Source organism: Chlamydomonas reinhardtii, chromosome 14 (genome assembly GCF_000002595.2).
Source record: "Chlamydomonas reinhardtii strain CC-503 cw92 mt+ chromosome 14, whole genome shotgun sequence".
NCBI classification, from domain to species: Eukaryota; Viridiplantae; Chlorophyta; class Chlorophyceae; order Chlamydomonadales; family Chlamydomonadaceae; genus Chlamydomonas; species Chlamydomonas reinhardtii.
The window spans coordinates 2292988-2309962 of NC_057017.1; the positions used below are offsets into that span (position 1 = coordinate 2292988).

The window sequence follows — 16975 nt, forward strand, 5'->3', positions numbered from 1 at the left end:
GGCTCCAAACATAATTACAGCGACAAGTCAGGGCCAAGGCCCCAGCCAGCCACGCGGCATCGTGGGAGTGCGGGGCTCATGTCAGGCGTACCGCGTACGTGTTCCCTTCCTCAGCCGGCCGTGATGAGAATGCCAGTACCTGCTCCTCACCGGCTCACCCGCGCACCGCCCCAATATCGCCCACCACATCTGTCTCACAGTACCGTAGTCTCACTGAATGCTGGAATTACAGCCACGACCGTACCAAACACCCGCGATTTCCCATGACGGAGCGCCCGCCACTCGACTTCAATCGTTCGACAGCTTCTCACAGTTTGCCCCGAATTGCAATGCTGGAGACGAACCTCGTATGCCTCTCCGAACCAGTGCCTTGCAGTTCACAGCTATGGTACCGTATACAGACACCGCGGCCGCGCCATCTTCTCCAGGTTATGCATGCAGCGGCACAGCGGCCTTGCGCCTGTGGCTCAGACCCCACTGCACCACGGCACGCGCCTTCTGCACACAGGGCAAGTACCGTACATGTTTGGTTCCAAATGCCGCATGCACGTGGCCTGTTATTGCGACCCGCACACACACGTGCGCTACCACCAGCTCCGGCCGCGCCCCGTGCATTCGGCCATTGCTGGTGGCACGTGGCGTGTCCACCGCGGCAACAGCGCTCATGCGACAAACACCAGCCCCGCTCAGCAGCCCCACCAGCCCCATCAGCCTATGGTTTACCGGGTCTCAGCCCCGCTAAACACCGGCTCCCTGTACCCCTCGCGTACGCCATTTCCCGCCCGGCCCTCCACGCACGGCATTCCAGGCAATGATGCAAACACGCCTCCCGCCAGGCCTCGAGCGAGCCGCACACCAGCGTGTGGCAGCGCGTGCGTATCGTACCACTCACTCTGAACCGCGCCGCTCAAGCCTTTGCATGGCCTGCTTACTATAGGCTAGCAAACGGCCCCGTGATCGCTTGCCAGCTTCCCAGCCCATCAGACTCAACGGAGATATTGCACCCCAAACCGCCGGGTACACAGCATGTGCGCCGCAGCGAGCCATGTGTTTGCGCCGCACGACAGCCCCCATACACAAAGTCTGTCTTGTTGCGTGTCCCGCCCATTTATTATATGCACTACCGTACGGAAGCCACAGACGCGTTTTGTATTTAGCCAGTGGAAGAGCAGTCCCCTTCCCGGATACTGAAGATGAGTAAGAGCTTCCCATAGCCGCCCGCCCTCCCAAAGTAGCCTTAAAGCTTGGGAAAGCACATCTCACGTCTTAAGCAAACCTGGAGCAGGAAATTGCTTGTCACGCGGGCTTTGAAAACGTGTGCGCACGGAAGCCCCCAGTAGGCGCCATGTAAACATGCTGCACGTACTGCGGCACATGTGCACGCTACAGCATTGCGTACTTGAGTCATTGAAAGGCACGGGGAGATGATGTGCGAACCACTCGATCGAGCTCGCTTCCATCCCGCGTGGTAATGCATTCCGGGCCATTTCCCATCTCCTTCGGAAAATGCATCCACCGCCGCACCCAGCAGGGGCCCCGCCTGTGATGCTTCAGGGACCCGAACTACCGTCATGCCGCGCCAGACACCACAGGTCTAGGCCCAGACGATCCGTACTACTACCATGCCGTACCACATCTGCTTTGTATGTCTCCAAGCCTCCAAGCCTCCAGCCTCCAGCTTCCCATCCATCACGCGCGTACTTACTCCAGATTCCTTCCGGTTCCCCCTCGGTTCGTTCCAACACACACAGGATTACCAATTACGGTCGCAGCGAAACGCCGCTGCTACTGTACCCAATCTGCACGACTCTTCATAGACAGCGGCGAGCGTTCAGCCGGCTGCGGTAGATAGTGGTAACGCAGAGCAGCAGGACAGGCACACACAGGACACGGCAATGGAGTAATGAAAAAACAATCGCTGCCGATGTGCAGAGTAGACATGCATACGTGCAGCAATGCCGTAATAAGGTCGGCGTCGCCAAATCGTTTGAGGTCTGCGGCGGATGCCGCCGACATACGTACCTCCTACGAGTTGTGCACGCGGCAAAGTACCGTAACCACACACACACACACACACACACACACACACACACACACACGCACACACACACACACACACACACACACACACACACACACACACACACACACACACACACACACACACACACACACACACACACACACACACACACACACACACAGCCATCCAGGCGTTGGTTGGTCGCAATTCGCACCAGGATTCACTGTTGGGTCAAAACCACTTGCCGCACCAGGCGCAAGCACGCCGGTACCTTGCTCCCCCGCTCCAATCGCTCTCTTCGCCCCCGCGCTACACGACCTCCTCGTGACTTATCTGCACAGCTCCAGTCTCATAATTGCTGAAGTCCGCTGCTGGTGCCGACGCCGCCTGAGCCTTACGCACATTGAGAGCTCCCTTGGACGCATCAGCATCATTTACTTAGGGTACTTTGCTTGCTTTGCCATACACATGATGCCGTATCACGTTGGGACTTGGATAGTAGGTTCTGCAGGTGCGAGTCGCACGCCGTAGCGCGCGACAAAGCACCCTTCATTTCTTTTCTTGCCTGTGGCAGTACGTAATCGTGTACACTCCTTTCCGCCTAGATAGCGCGCCAAACCTTTTTGGGCCCATCGTTCATCGCAGCAGGTGCATCAGCGGCGACAGTGCTTCCGCCAGCCGCCCACGCACCGCCTCCGCCACCGGCGCCACCTGCCCCGCCACCGCGGCCGCCGCCGCCTCGCCCCGCCCGCTCTCCGCTGCCTCCGCCACCGCCGTGTGCCAATCCACAAGGCTCTCTCCCGCCGCCAGCAGCAGCTGACAGCAGCCCAACAGCGTCCGCCGCGTCACGGGGTCATCCACCCGGCTGGCGTGGTCCGCCGCCGCGACGTCACGTGCGAAGAAGAGCAGGTTTGACACGTCAGCGAGGCACGTGTTCAATGCGCCCAGGCGCGCGGTGGCGGCGGCCTCCGACGGCGGCAGCGGCGCGCTGCGCGCCGCCGCCGCCAGCGCGCGCCCAGACAGCGCCTGCGCACGCGGCAGCCTTGTGTCCAGCAGTCCCCACACACGCGCCAGCGTCGCGGCACCCATGGCCGCAGTAGCGCCCATCGATCCACCGGTGCCGCTGCTGCCGGCGGCGCCAGAGCCGCCGCCACCTGCAGCGGCGCCGGCGCCGCCGCCACCTGCAGCGGCGCCGGCGATTGGGCCGCCGCTGCGCGCACTTGCCGCAAGCGCCTTGGCTTGTAGCAGCTGCTGCAGCGCCGCGGCAATGGTGCCACTGCCGTCGCCGCCCTCGGCGTTGGTGCAGCTGCCGCCACCTCCGCCAGCTCCGCTGCTGCTGCCGCCGCGAAGCTGTCCCACGTAGGGCGATGCGCTGTTAGAGCCGCTCGCGCCCAGGCCGCTGCCGCTGCCGCCCGCGCCAGCAATTATTGCAGCCACAGAGGACGGGGAGCCCCCAGCCACAGAGGCAGTTGAGTTGGGCAGCACCAGCGGCCCCAGCCCTCCGCGCCCGGTCCCGGCAGCGGCCGCGCCGCCAGGCTCGGTCTTTATCTCCATCTTGATCCCCGCCGCCGCTGCCGCCGTCAGCTCGCCATGAGCAAAGTCACGTGCGTCGGCCAGGGCAGCCACGCGGCTACTGGCGGCGCCCGACATCCCGCCGCCGCCCAGCGCCAACGTCGCGCCGCCGCCCACCCCCGGCAACGCTGTCGCGTGCTGCGTCGACCCTTCCGCGTTGTTGTGAGGGGCGCTGCAGTCGGAGCGGCGGCGCTTGTAGGCATGTAGGGTCTCATCCTCCCGGCTGCCGCCAAGCCCCGCCGCCTGCAGCATCGCAGTCTCCTCTTGCATGCGGCGGCGGCGCAGCGCCTGCATGGATAAGGCCACCTCTGTCGCAGCCGCCATCTGCGCCTGAGCCTCTGCGGCCCCTTGCGCCTGTGCCTGTGCCTGGGCTAGCACCTTTGCCTGTGCCTGTGCCTGGGCTTGCACCTTTGCCTGTGCCTCCGCCAGAACCCGCTGCGCCTGCACAAACGCCGCCGCCTTAGCCAGCACAGCCGCCGACGGCACGAAGGGCGAGCTGCCACCGCCGCCGCCACCGCCACCCGCCCCTCCTGATAGCTCCCACTCCCACTCCCGCTCCCGCTGCTGCTGCTCTCGCTGCTGCAGCTGCTGCTCTCGCTGCTGCTGCTGCTGCTGCTGTTGTTGCTGGTGATGGTGCTGCGCCGCCGCCGCCGCTACAGCGGCCATGCCTGCAAGCCCGCGCGTCGCGACGCTTGTGGCTGCCGCCACGGAAGCAGGCATAAGGCCGTTGGAGACCATCGCGGACGCCACCGCCGCCATCATCCGGGGGCCCAGCGGGCCTGCAGGTAGGTGGGAGCAGCAGCCGGCGTCGCACATGCACGTGACGTCGTGTAAACATACCGGCGGGTTGTGGGGCATGCGCAGTACAGCAGTGAAACACAGCAGCACTACTATGGCAAGCGGAGTGGCCGGTTGCTTGGCGCGTTGCCCCAAGCCAGCAGCGGGTGCTGCTTTGTGCGTGACGCAGCCACCTGCCAGTTCGTTTTTTCCCGTTCCGACTACTCAGGCGGGCCCACGGGCCCACACTCGCACGCACACCCACGCGCTCGGCACGTACCCGGCGGCACCACCACCTCCCCCAGCCCCAGCTCCAGCACCAGGTCCTCCCGCAGCGTCAGGTGCAGCAAACGCCGCCCGTTCATCATGGGGGACACAGGCACCTGCGTGCGTGCATGGAGCGAGGCGCGGCCACTAGATGCATTACGAGATGGTGGTGATGATGATGGAGACAGATGTAAGTGGAAATAATACTTGGATGAATTCATCGTACGACTGGTAGGCAGGCAGGCATGATTCATCAATCACAGGCAACTGCCAAATTCCAAGCAACGTGCAAGCATACATGGTGCAGCTTCGCTGCGCATACCTGCTGCCTAGTTAGACAGCTCTGCTGCTGCAGCTGCGATAACTACAGGCGATACTGTGTGATACTATTGGAATGTGTTTCGGCCATCCCGACCGAGAGTATCCCCAGTTGCCATACATGCACACACGCCACGTCTCCTCGCCGCCGGGCGCCTATCTACATACGGTACGCACCCACACACTCACCTGCAATGACATGCAGCCGTGCGAGCCCGTGGGCCCCACCAGGCAGCGCAGCCGCTCCTGCTGCACCACCTCATACCTGCAGTGCATTGGTAGAGGGCAGATTGTAGGTGAGGGACAATGATACATTGATAGAGGTCAAAGAATCATTGGCAATAGAGGGTACAGCTTGATCGGTAGAGGGCACAGCACACCTGCTGCTGTAGCCTGTGCGCTCCTTGCTTGCCAAACACCAAACACCCAACCGCCTGCGTGCCCTTCCTCCCCATTGGGCACCTTGCTTGCCAAGACACACGCGTACTATATACACATGACAGCCTGCGCGTGATGAGACTGCACGTACCCTGTGTTGGCAGGTGTGGACGCCGCTGTGGCGCCGCAGGTGGTGCCAGGCGGCACGCGGTGGGGCGGGGGCACGTCCGGCCCCCCCACCAGCACCTACACGTGCAGGCAGGCGCGGATGCGTACGGCAGTGGCAAAAATGAGGCATCTTTCGACAACAAGCAGTAAGGCCACTAAGGCGGACACACAGAACCAGTAGCGCTAGCATGCATCTGATGCATGACATCTGCGTACGTGCAGTCATTGGTATGCGAACCACAAAACTCCTAAAACTAACCCTCAAACCTAAACCCTTGATTTATAGGAATGCGGATGTTACAGAGGGGACAGTCCCAGCACCCGAAGACGCCGAGCCATCACATGCTATCAGGGCCCAACTTGACTCCACCAACCCCGACTTTGCTGCAAACCCTCCCGCGGGCAAAGTCCGTGTCACATGTGACTCCGCGCACACGGACTTATAAAGTGAAGCGATCTTTCTGCGCTGCTAGAGGACTGCCGGCACGATGGACTGCTGCCGCGTGCAGATCTCACACATGGTACAGCTAGCAGTGGATCATCAACACGCGCCGTACGCGGCGGCGTCATGATCTGAGCTTACGCATGTATACAGTCCCACGTACGCTACCGTTGAAGGATTTCGATCATCAGCGCACCTGTGCAATGACTTCCACAGGTGCTGAGCCGTTGCGTTGATCCTTTGACAGCGCCTGTAACAGCAATGTCATCGAGAATGATGACCAAGCAAAACATGTTCAGCAAACAAACACGTCTGATGGAGTCCCAAAGTACCGCTTGAAGAAACGACGCAGGAACAGAACCGGCATCTGCCTCGCTCCCTGTCTTGATTGTCCAAGCCCGCCGCGCCGCAAGTAGGGAACAGGAAAGACAAGAGGGACCACTCGACACTCACGGTTCATGCATTAACCTGTTGCCTTTGCCTACCTATCTATCGCATGCATATGCGCGCGCGTCTCCACATACATGCATATGTGCACAGCACGTAGCAAGCGAGCGAGCCTACAAAGCTCCTTACAGCTTAGTCTTTGCGCACCTTACTTCAAATGATTGCCACGCACGCCCGCCCCACCTGCTGCCTTCCACGCCCAGTCGCCCACCCACCTTGACGACCTCTGGCGGCAGCGGAAGGTGCTTCTTGCTGCCAATGTTGCCCGTGCAGCTGCGCATCACAGTGGGCTTGCCGCCCGTCGGCCGCCGCATCACCACAGGCAGCTCCGGAGCCGAGCCGTCGTCGCCGCCGCCGCCGCCCATGCCGCAACCGCCCGCCGTGTAGTCGTCATCGCCATCCTCCCAGCCGCCACCCGTCAGTGCGCCGCCGCCACCGCCGCCGCCGCCACCCAGCCCGCCGCTGCGCCCACCACGTCCGCCGCCGCCACCCTCGCTATCGTTGCCGTCAATTCCACCACCATCTGAATCACCGCGCGGCGTGTAATCCAGGTCATCAGCATGCGACGACATGCTGCCACCGAAGCCGCCGCCGCCGCCGCCGGCTGCGCTGCCGCCGCCGCCGTCATCGCTGCCACCTGGCTGGCGGCCCACATTGCGCGCCGCCGATGGCCGCATGACGGGCTCCGCGAGCTCCAGCTCCAGTACGAGATCCTCCCGAAGTGTGAACCGCCGTACCGGCCTGCCGTACAACTCTTCGGTTACGGGCACGTACAGCGCACGGAAGCCGCCGGGGCCGTTGCCGATGCCGCAGGAGAGGCTGTATTGCGCAGCAGGCTGCGGCTGCGGCTGTGCGTGGCGGTGGCCGCGCGGCGGCGGGCGCGGCGGCACGCAGATGAGCACAGGCACCGAGGCCTCACCTTCCCGCATGGCGGCTGGTAGCGCCTGGATAGAGAGGACGGAAAGAAAGAGAAAGGTCCGGTAATAAGCAAACTGAGTGTAGCGTTGTGTCTATCTAAGGCAGGCAAGCCAGCCGTGTGCTGCTGTGTAAAAGGCGATGTATGCCTTCTTACTTCCAAAGTACGCCTACATGATGATGAGGCGTACATTCGACGAGCTGGAACTCACGGGTGTCATAACTAGCAGGCATCCTCGACGAATTGATGCGTTGTCGCGTCTTTCCCAGCAGTGCACACAGGCCCCCCTTCAATCAAGCAAGCTCACCTGCGTAATCTCTCCCGGCAGCACCAGGTGTTTGGTGTCACCCACGCGACCGGACCTCGGCGCCAACACCTTTGGGCACTTGCGGTCCGTGTGCAGCACCGTCAGCGGCAGCGTGACCGGCCCGTCACTGCTGGTGCCGTCGCCGCCCACGCCACCACCTCCCGCAGCTGCACCACCACCGCCGCCACCCCCAGCTACGGTCGCCGCCGCCAGACCTGCTAAAGCCGATGCCGCCGCCGACTGCCCATGGCTGTTGGCTGCGAGCAGTAGCCTAAGCGATTGACCCAAATCAGATGCTGATGATTCGCCGTGTCGGTTTTGTGGCTGTTGCCCAAGCCCGCCCAAGCCCGCGGCAGCCGCCACAGCTGCGACGGCCGCTGCACGGCGGTGCTGCTGGTGCTGTTGCTGCGGTTGCTGCTGCTGCTGGTGGTGACGGTGAAGGGACAGTAGTTCGCTAAGCTCGCCGCCACCCGCCCCGGCCAGCTCCAGCAGCTTCGTTTGAAGGCTACTGCCCCCGCCAGCTGCTGCTAGCTCCCTGCTGCCACCTCCACCGCTAGGACCTGCTGTTCCTAGGCCGTCGCTCGTGTGTCCGGCGGCTTCTAATAAGAACCCGCCGTCAGCGGCAGCAGCCTGCTGCTCTTCACGTGCATTCAGCAGCGCGGCCAGTTGCCGCAGCTGTTGCGCTCTCCCCACGTCGGCATCGTCGGCCAGAGCTGATCGCTGACTGCCTCCGGCCCCGAGCAAGCCGCCGTCGGCCGTTGCAAGGCTCCTACTACTGTGGGCGCTCTGCTGGTGCCGGTGCTGCTGGTGCTGAAGCAGAGACTCCAAGACCGCCGACGCAGCCGCGCCCTGCCGCTGCTGCTGCTGCTGCTGCTGCTGCTGTTGCTGTTGCTGCTGGTGTATTAGCTGGCGCAACAACCTTTGTTGCAGGGCGGCGTTTGTTGTTGCTGTGGCGTCTTCAGCTTGGCCCGCCCCGTCACGGCGTACGACCAGTGGCACCGCCGCTTCGGACTCCTGGGTCGACCTGTGGAGATTCCGCAGATGCGGAAGCTCTGCGCCACCACCACCACCACCACCACCACCATGGCTCTCCCTGAAAACTCGTTCGCGAGCGGCTGCATAATGCGTACTGCCAGGATCGCCACGGCAGTCAGACGCTGCCTCGGAAGCAAAGGCTCCGGCAAGGTCTTCGATTGATGGTTTCATACCTGTGCCCGGGCAAGTCAAAGCAATTGGCGTTGACGCTCGCAGCCGGGTTTTCGATGAGCTGGACCATTTCGTAAGTACAGGTTGACCGTGAAGCACGGAAACGGCAGGTCGGTGCCAGCAGCGGAAACGGTGAGTAGAGACATTGCTCAGAACGGAGTACCCGTCTCGAAACGCAACGCTGAAAGCGGCCAGCGCGGGCCCGCTCCAAAGCAACACGGGTACCATGTCTTCCTGTCCCGCATTCTATAATGTGTACCGATAATTACATTCTTCTCAAAAAGCGCTTTGGCAAGCAGGCGCCTTACCGGAGCTGGCCTCAGACGCTCTCACGGCCGCTCCTCCGCTCACGGGGACTCGCCCCGAGCAAAAATATTAAGCCAGCACAGTACCTTTGCACAGGATACAGAGGAAACCTCAAATAGCTGGCTTCGCCGAGGCTCCAAAGCCTTGCGGCAAGGAGAAACAGTTGGATGTGTCTGTAATGATGTGAATATGCCAAAAGGAGCTCATAAGCTTTCAACGGGTATGTATGGAAGACGCACGGTCTTCTGTTGTTGTCGACGCGAGTAGCCTTCACCGAAAAGCTTACATAGATTGTCAAATATGCAGTAGACTGTACACATTAGTCTAGTAGCAATATGGACGGTCGCGCGGGGCAGGTCGTCGACGACAGGCTTTTCCTGGCGGACTTTCAATGCGTCGCGCTTCCTTGAATCTCTTAGCCTGTAAGTGCGAACATATATACTGCGATTCACATGGACTGCACTTTCATACGCGTAACCTTACCAAACTCCTGTTCGTCCAAGAGCCCCCGTGTTGTTGCGTGCAAGCCGACCGGGCAACCGGGCAACCGTTGTGTCGCCACCAGGCTTCCATGCTCGCGTGCGGGCGGATAGCTTGCCGCAAAAACATAACGTGAACGGTCGTCCAGTGGTGTACTAGGCTCGGCTGGGGCACTCCGAGCTGCTGCTAGCTCACCCAAGAGCGTACCCTGAAGGGACGGGGGTTCAGATCAGTACGTTGTGTTTCAAGCACGTCGAAAAGATGGCCCAGCAGGGCAGGGGCCTTCTTCGTGGGCCTCCCCTGGTACGGCCACGCACCGAGCGGGTCCTTATTGCTTGTCTACCCAGACAGTAGTCCGTACCGTACTCATCGATCGCATTTGGGCGTGTGCCCTGGCGCACACGGCACTCTCACTGCTCTGAGGAGACCACGTCTGGCGATTTGCTTCAGTGCCCTCACTGCCCTGTACTTCACAACAGCCCCTGTCCTGTCCTGCAGCAGCTCCCCCGCCCCGCCCTGTACTTCACAACAGCCTACAACAGCCCCTGCCCCGCCACCCGGCGATCTACCCGGCCAGGTGCAGCGGGCGCCCACGCCATCTGCTGCTGCTTCGCGGCTTTCACACCGGGTCGAAGCCGACGTCGGATGGTACCGACCGCGAACCCGACCTGCCATGCCGGCACCCCCATCCCAATTTCACAGTCGGTTTTAAAACAGTCAATCATTTCATTGACATACATGACCATATGGATGTGCACAGAAACGTCAAAACCCCACAGCGGACCCGCGCGCTGAAAATGCTGACGTAATGGTTGAACTTCTACCAACCTTACCAAAACACAATGGGGGCACGAACTTCGCATTTGCCCGCATGCGAATTGGTTTCGCCCCCGAAGCCGACTTCCGGGCAAAGCTCGCTTCCCACGTGTGAAAGCCCCCTTTGTTCTGAGAGAGAGCAGCAGCAGCCACCGTTGCCCGCGTGCACAACAGACATAGCAACTACACACACACACACACACACACACACACACACACACACACACACACACACACACACACACACACACACACACACACACACGGGCGGGCTTTCGTTTCGTTTTTTAACACACACACACACACACACACACACAATTGATCTCACACCACACAAGCAATCTTTGTGGCGTTGCGCACGCGCATACGCATACACACACGCATGCACTATTCATGGTGGCACATCCCTAACTTTGGCCTGCTGTGATAAATCGTCTCATCTATAGTCTCATGGGATGCTTGGCCACAATGCGTAGACATACGTCTCACCTCATACCGTATACAACATTTGCGTGCCGGCGCGGGCACCAGCAGCTCGCTTGCAGACGACCTTGCAATACACCCGTACACATGAAACCCAGCCACCCTCGCACATTCAGAAGTAAGCCCACCTGCACAACCATTGGTTGTCAACCAACAGGGCTCTGTGAGGCAAGCTTTTCTCTCCACCCCAGCAGCAGTACTGCTTGCCATACATCGCCGCATTTATGCAATCCCTCTTGCTTGCGGGGTGGTAGCTCAATCACATTCTAGTGATGACCTAGTTGGATGGACGCCAAGTATCGCCTTCGCTAGGGTTGCCTGGCGAGCGCGCGATGTATAACGCATTCCGATGGGTCGATTATTGTACGGTAATGCAATAATGCATGAACTGCAAGTACAGCAGGTATGGCTTAGCCCAGCGGCAAACTCGCCATCATTTTATGTCTGCCGCCTGTGCAGCTTGCAGAAGGGTGCGCGACTGATGTATGCTGTATCATGATTGGCAACAGCAGCGACGGGCACACCTGCCTGACTGTCCAAGCCAGCATGGCTAGTTGCTTGAGCAGTAAAGACACAGTGGCCATGCTACTGCGCCTAGCTTGTTTGCTTGCTTGCTGCACGAGTCAGCTAGCCATAAACGCTCTGTGCATGTAACGAAAGCGCCTGCCTTGCTTTGCAGCTATCAACCAATTGCGTTGCAACGGCAGCATAAAATGGTTGCGGTTGCGGACTTACGCAGCCAGCCAAGAAGATGCTAGCAGGCACACGCTTGAAGCAAGCAAGCACGCACAAACACACGTAGGTGCGTATGTATTCGTCTATTTAAATATATAGAGCATACATGTATGCCCATCTAATGAGGCATGTCGTCCATGCGTGCAACCATCGCTCAGACTGCTGCATTAGACCGTTGATGGCTAACGCAAATGCCGCACGTACCTACATACAGATACGGATAGTGCAGCAGGCTGCTTTAGCTGCTTGCACGAACGTGCGCATGCACGCAGCGCTGAACATGCATGTATGCATGCAAATAGCTGCTAGTTGGCATTCATTCGGCAATTAATCAAGCAGCAGCACAGACTTCATAGCTGGTATGATTGCATCGATGAACTTCATCTGCGTACGTACGCCCGCCCTGCTATATTTGTAGTAAATGGTTAACGCAAGCCTGCTTGACAGCAGGTCGCTGTACATTCCACGTGCGTGAATGCGTGCATGGTGGCAGCCGCAAGCAAGGCCACCAGTAGGATGCGCAGACTAGTAATGCTAGCAATCTAGTACGTGGTGGCGTTTCATCAAGCTATCTGCCATCCGTAATCTCCAGCACGTTCACGCCCACGCCCACGCCATCGCCGCCGCCTGCACTGGCATCCTCCAGTGCGGCCGCTGTACCTGCTACTGTCACCACGGGTAGCAGCATACGCTGCTGTTGCTCCAGCAGTTGCTCCGGGCTTGGCTCCGGTAGCCCTGTCCCCTGAACGACGGTTGGGCGCAACCGCCCGAAGCCACCGCCGGGGTCAGCGCTGTCGTGCGCCGCTGCTGCTGCAGTTTCTGCTGTTGCGGCGGCAGCCGCTGCCACACCACCTCCGGCACCATATCCGTAGCAGCTGTCTCCGCGCTGCTGTTGCTCTAGTTGAGCATCGAGGCCGTTATCGAATGCGGTAACACGCGCCGCCACCTCCCGGATTGCATCAATCAGAAATGCGCGCTGTGCACCCTCGTCATACACACTGAATGGCGGCACATGAATGAAGAGCGAGTGCCAGCGCCGCTGCGCGCCACGGCCGCCGTCATTGCTGCCACCACTGCAACTGTTGCTGCCGCCGCTGCGCGCAGCAGCAGTTGCTGGGGTAGTGCTGCCGCCTGCGGCGGCGGCGCTAGCAGCAGTACCGGTTGCTGCGGCGTTGCAGCTGCTGGCTCCACTGCCGCTAGCGGCAATGCTTCCACCCGCCGTTCCGCCGCTGCCGCCTTCGTCGCCGCCACATGGTAAGGATGCGGCAACAGAAGGCGCAGATTGCTCTTCAATTTGCATAACGTGGCGACAAGAGCGGTAGTAGCACCTGCACGCATGTATAGATCATGGATGGATGAAGGTAGGGATGGCCAGCGCGGGTGGTTAACGACCGCGCAGTGGTAGCAGAAACATTGACGCCTTGGCTGTCGGCTGGCCAGCCGCTCGTTTAATAATTCGCTTAACTAGATTGTGTATGTTGCATATGTCTGACTCGCCTGTCAGGCAGACTTGCATGTATGTGCACGTACGCGCAAATAAACCTGCGTACATGCGCGTGTATGGATGCGGATTACAATTGAAGGGACAGCCCGACAAGCGGGGGCACGCCGTACCCACGCCGCGAAGGGCCATCTGCGACCCAGAGAAACAACACCCGCCCCCTGGTTGGCTGCCGACCTTCATAGTGTTACGCACATGAGTCGAAGCCAAGCCGAAGCCCGCCAAAGCCCCACCGCCACGTAACACCCCTCATCTCGTTTAGGTCTTTTGGCGGCAGCACCAACGCACAACAAGGCGCGACAGGCCAGAGGTCTGCCGACATCCCCATCAAACGCAAGCACCACACATTTTCTCGTCGGCGTCACAGACGCGCAATGTCTTGGCCCGGAGGCCCATGTCCGGAAACGTCGGTGCCGAGGCACCACAAAGGGAAACCGAGCCGGAAACTGACCAAACCACCAGTACACCACAACACCTCGCCACGGGCACACCGCCCTCCACCCGCCCCACCAGCGAACTAGACCGACCCACCAAACAGGCACGCGCGCGCCCGGAGGCGAACAGGCGCACCAGCCGCCCGGGCGCCCGGGCAACAGCCGCCCGGGCACTCACATCCGACACCCGGGACCAGCGTCATCTGCTGCCTAACGGTCCCTGAACCGCCATGCTACGAACGGCACCCGCAACCTAACTATCTGCTGAGCCAGCAAGGCCGCCGGTGGAGACGACGGCGGGCCAGGCGGCACGAGGAGAGGCGCCGAGGAGCACCACGGAACATCGAAGCTTGCGCCGGGCCACGAGCGACCACCAGGGCCACCGTAACCTGCACACACTAAACCAAAAAGCGACCACAGAGCAGAACGAGCGCGGCCGGCCACCCAGACGCGGCCAGCCGCCACAGAACGCGCAATGCCGAAAACAGGGCGCGACGCACCCACCCAAGGCCGAAGCCATCCAAACCAAGTCGGAACCAAGTCGTAAAGCCTCACAGAGCCCGCAAAAGGCTACAAAAAGTTAGTAACGAAAGCCAAAGCCGCACACGAAAATGTTGTGCGCTTCCTCACGAGCCGAGGCTCGTAAGGCTAGGGGCTGAGCCCTAGAGGTTTGCGTGTATGCAATGACTGACATGTATATATTCTCAAAGCTCAACGCACGTGCTGCCTATTGCCTTCCACGATCAATAGATCTCTGGTGCTGGGTGCAGCGACCAGTGCCCAGCCATCCATTTGACTACTACCGCGTGTGCGCGCTTGTATGTATGTTGCTTGTGAACTGCAAGTATAAGGGTTGCCTGTTAGAACCTTGTGAGCGAGTGTACTGAACAACTACGTACCGGTACTATAGCCTGGGGCTCTACGACAGTCAGCAGCAGCTTTGCAAGGGCCTCGTAGGCAGATGATCGTCTTGCATGCAAAAGTTGGTCATGGTGCGTGCAAGTAATAAGAACAGATATGACAGTAGTGCTGATAGGTTTACACAATGCTCCAATTCCAATGCGTAATGCCAGGCCTCAGTATGTATGCACGCACCTGCCCTCTGACTACTGGTTGCACTGATACAGTGTACCGGGTCGCGCCGTTAAATTTGATATTCAAGCGCATGCGTGCGTACGCGCGTGTGTACGTGATGGTGGCGCACCAGTGCATGCTTGTGGTATGTGCGCATATGCATGTCTGCTGCTGCTGAGTCCACCAAAGCAGTAGTGAAACACGGATGTAATGCCGTATGGCAGATAGCCCTGTACAATCAGAAAGCATGGAGCTTGGAAAGTTCCAACTGGTCGTGCTTACGGCGTTTACCCTGACGATATTAGTGTGCAAAACACCATCCACGTAGCACCGTACCCACCGTACCCCAGCCAACTAACAACGCACATCCATTGAACTTGCCGATCCTGCTGCTGTTACCCCGTTCCAGTGCATTATGCGGAACTTCTATTTGTGTGTTGCGTTAGGTGCGTTCCCCGCTATCGCCTCAAGGATGTGTGTACGCCCGTGCGTGCGCCTGCTGCATGCTGCCCCCCTACATATTGTCCACCTGCAAACTCGCACAGCTCGAGTGGACCCTGCATCGCGCGCCAACACGTGGTTTGCTCGGGCGAGGTATGGAAGCGTGATACGTGACACCTGGGTTTGCTAATGGGTCCCCGCGCGCGCGGGCACAGCCCGAACCTATTATTACGGTATGCGAATCGCTCCGTACGCGTGATGAAACCCGTGACTGGGGCATGGTTCTGTGACAAAGCGTTTAGCTACCGTAATGCACTGAGCTAACAGAAGCTTCATGTAGCACAGTACCGCACTGCTCACCAGTTGCAGATGAAGCGTCCCGCGTTGGTCGAGACCAACACGTCTCCGTGGCCCTTGGCTGTCAGCGCCTTCGCCATCTCCTCAAGGGGCAATGCGCTCCCGACCCAGCCCTCCAGCCCGCCCGGCCTCCCCGACTCCAGCTCCTGACGCTGCGGGCTCCAGCCGTTGGCATCGGGCACGCGGAACGTGGCGCAGTTGTAGGCCCGCGATTCGAGACGGTAGGTGGTGGCAGTGTTCGCCACGCCCAGATGGAGCAGTACGATTGACGAGCCGCGGGTGCTGCTGGCGTCGACGCTAGGGGATGAGAAGGGTCTGACTGGTGCGGCGGAGTTGCCGGAAGCTGCGGGGGCTGTGGGGGCGGTGGCAGCGGGGCGGCTACCCGCACAGGGTACGGACACGGCTGCACGCGGGATGTCGGCCTCCTGCTGCAGTACCGCCACCAGTTGAGCCAGGTGCGCGTCGACGTCCTCCGCTGAGACGCGTATCACTGCCGTGCCAAGAACCTGCTTGTGCAAGCCACAGGCTAGTTGGCAAAACAGAAGGCAGTGTTGGGTCGCAACGGGCATCCTTTAGTCAAGAACTCAGTTCACCCCCAGTTCTCCCTTCCTCGACGCTATAAAGCCATCAACCAAAATCCAAGCATCCTTTTGGATTGGGAGATGCAAAACTTCGCTGCCCCCTTTCGTATGCGCACCTGAATGAGCTCGTATTCGCACCCTGAACTCAAGAGGGCCCCTCCTGGCCCAGTCCTGCTTGCGAGATATTCCACGAGGCTTTGTGTAGGATTTCGTTCCACCCCGAGGAAGGGGCCGAACCCCGAGACCAAGAACTTGACAAGTCGGCGAGTCATTTCAAACGTTTGCGGCTGCCGCTGATCGCGAGCAGCTCTACGCAATCCAATCGGTGCTACTGGACACTTTACGAATACCGGTTCAAGGATTCGTGACGTGAAGCGAAGGGTTACTTGAAAATGACAGCGTTACGACCTCACTGGGCTACAGTGATAAGCGAAAGACATGTACAGTGGGATTTCAAAAAAGACTGCCTGCCCATGGCAGTGAGGGTTGGCATGCAGCTCGGGCGGGCTGACAACGCACCTGACGGGCCCCATGCATGGGGTTACTGCCAACTTGACTGCCAAGGTGTCCCATCGCACACGTCTGCAACCTCCGCTAAGCCTGATGCCGTCGCTGCGCCCGCGCTGCGTGCTTGCTGAAGGAGTCAAAAAGGACCTGCGCCTGTTCAAGAGCCGACGGCCAGCAACGACCACGTGTGTATGTGTGTGCGAGGAGGGTGGGAAATCCGAAAAGTTGCCGGTGGCCTCTGGTTGTAAGGGTGAGCCGGGTACCCTGCCGAGCCAACTTTGGCTGCTTGGGCGGGGGTTTGAAGCTGGCTGGGGCGGGTCGCCGCGGCAGTCCAGATGCCTGCGCTGGGGGATGGCAGATGCCTGCGCTAGGCAAACTTCCCACCCTCCGGTGTGCGATGGGACAGTGTTAAGGCAGGTTGGTGAAGTCCCGTAGGATT

General features: G+C 60.1%; 2 protein-coding genes across 4 annotated transcripts; both read right to left on the minus strand.

The window, feature by feature from the left end:
* Positions 1 to 2: 2 nt before the first annotated feature.
* On the minus strand, positions 3 to 9562 carry CHLRE_14g623403v5 (uncharacterized protein). Its single transcript, XM_043070231.1, has 8 exons — positions 9130 to 9562; positions 7616 to 8823; positions 6608 to 7336; positions 6142 to 6195; positions 5487 to 5581; positions 5147 to 5222; positions 4653 to 4755; positions 3 to 4374 (listed from the first exon to the last, which is right to left on the minus strand). The coding sequence occupies exons 2-8, from the start codon at positions 8819 to 8821 to the stop codon at positions 2660 to 2662; spliced, it is 3978 nt and encodes a 1325-aa protein (XP_042916904.1). The 5' UTR covers positions 8822 to 8823; positions 9130 to 9562; the 3' UTR covers positions 3 to 2659.
* Positions 9563 to 9838: 276 nt separating this feature from the next.
* CHLRE_14g623439v5 (uncharacterized protein) lies at positions 9839 to 16452 on the minus strand. 3 transcript variants are annotated; one of them, XM_043070232.1, is made up of 3 exons: positions 16146 to 16452; positions 15452 to 15954; positions 9839 to 12969 (listed from the first exon to the last, which is right to left on the minus strand). In XM_043070232.1, the coding sequence occupies exons 1-3, from the start codon at positions 16299 to 16301 to the stop codon at positions 12210 to 12212; spliced, it is 1419 nt and encodes a 472-aa protein (XP_042916906.1). In that variant the 5' UTR covers positions 16302 to 16452; the 3' UTR covers positions 9839 to 12209. The 3 variants fall into 3 exon arrangements, with proteins under 3 accessions (XP_042916906.1, XP_042916905.1, XP_042916907.1); XM_043070234.1 differs by lacking the exon at positions 9839 to 12969 and having other exon boundaries at positions 13209 to 15954; XM_043070233.1 differs by lacking the exons at positions 15452 to 15954; positions 16146 to 16452 and having other exon boundaries at positions 9839 to 13162.
* Positions 16453 to 16975: the final 523 nt, after the last annotated feature.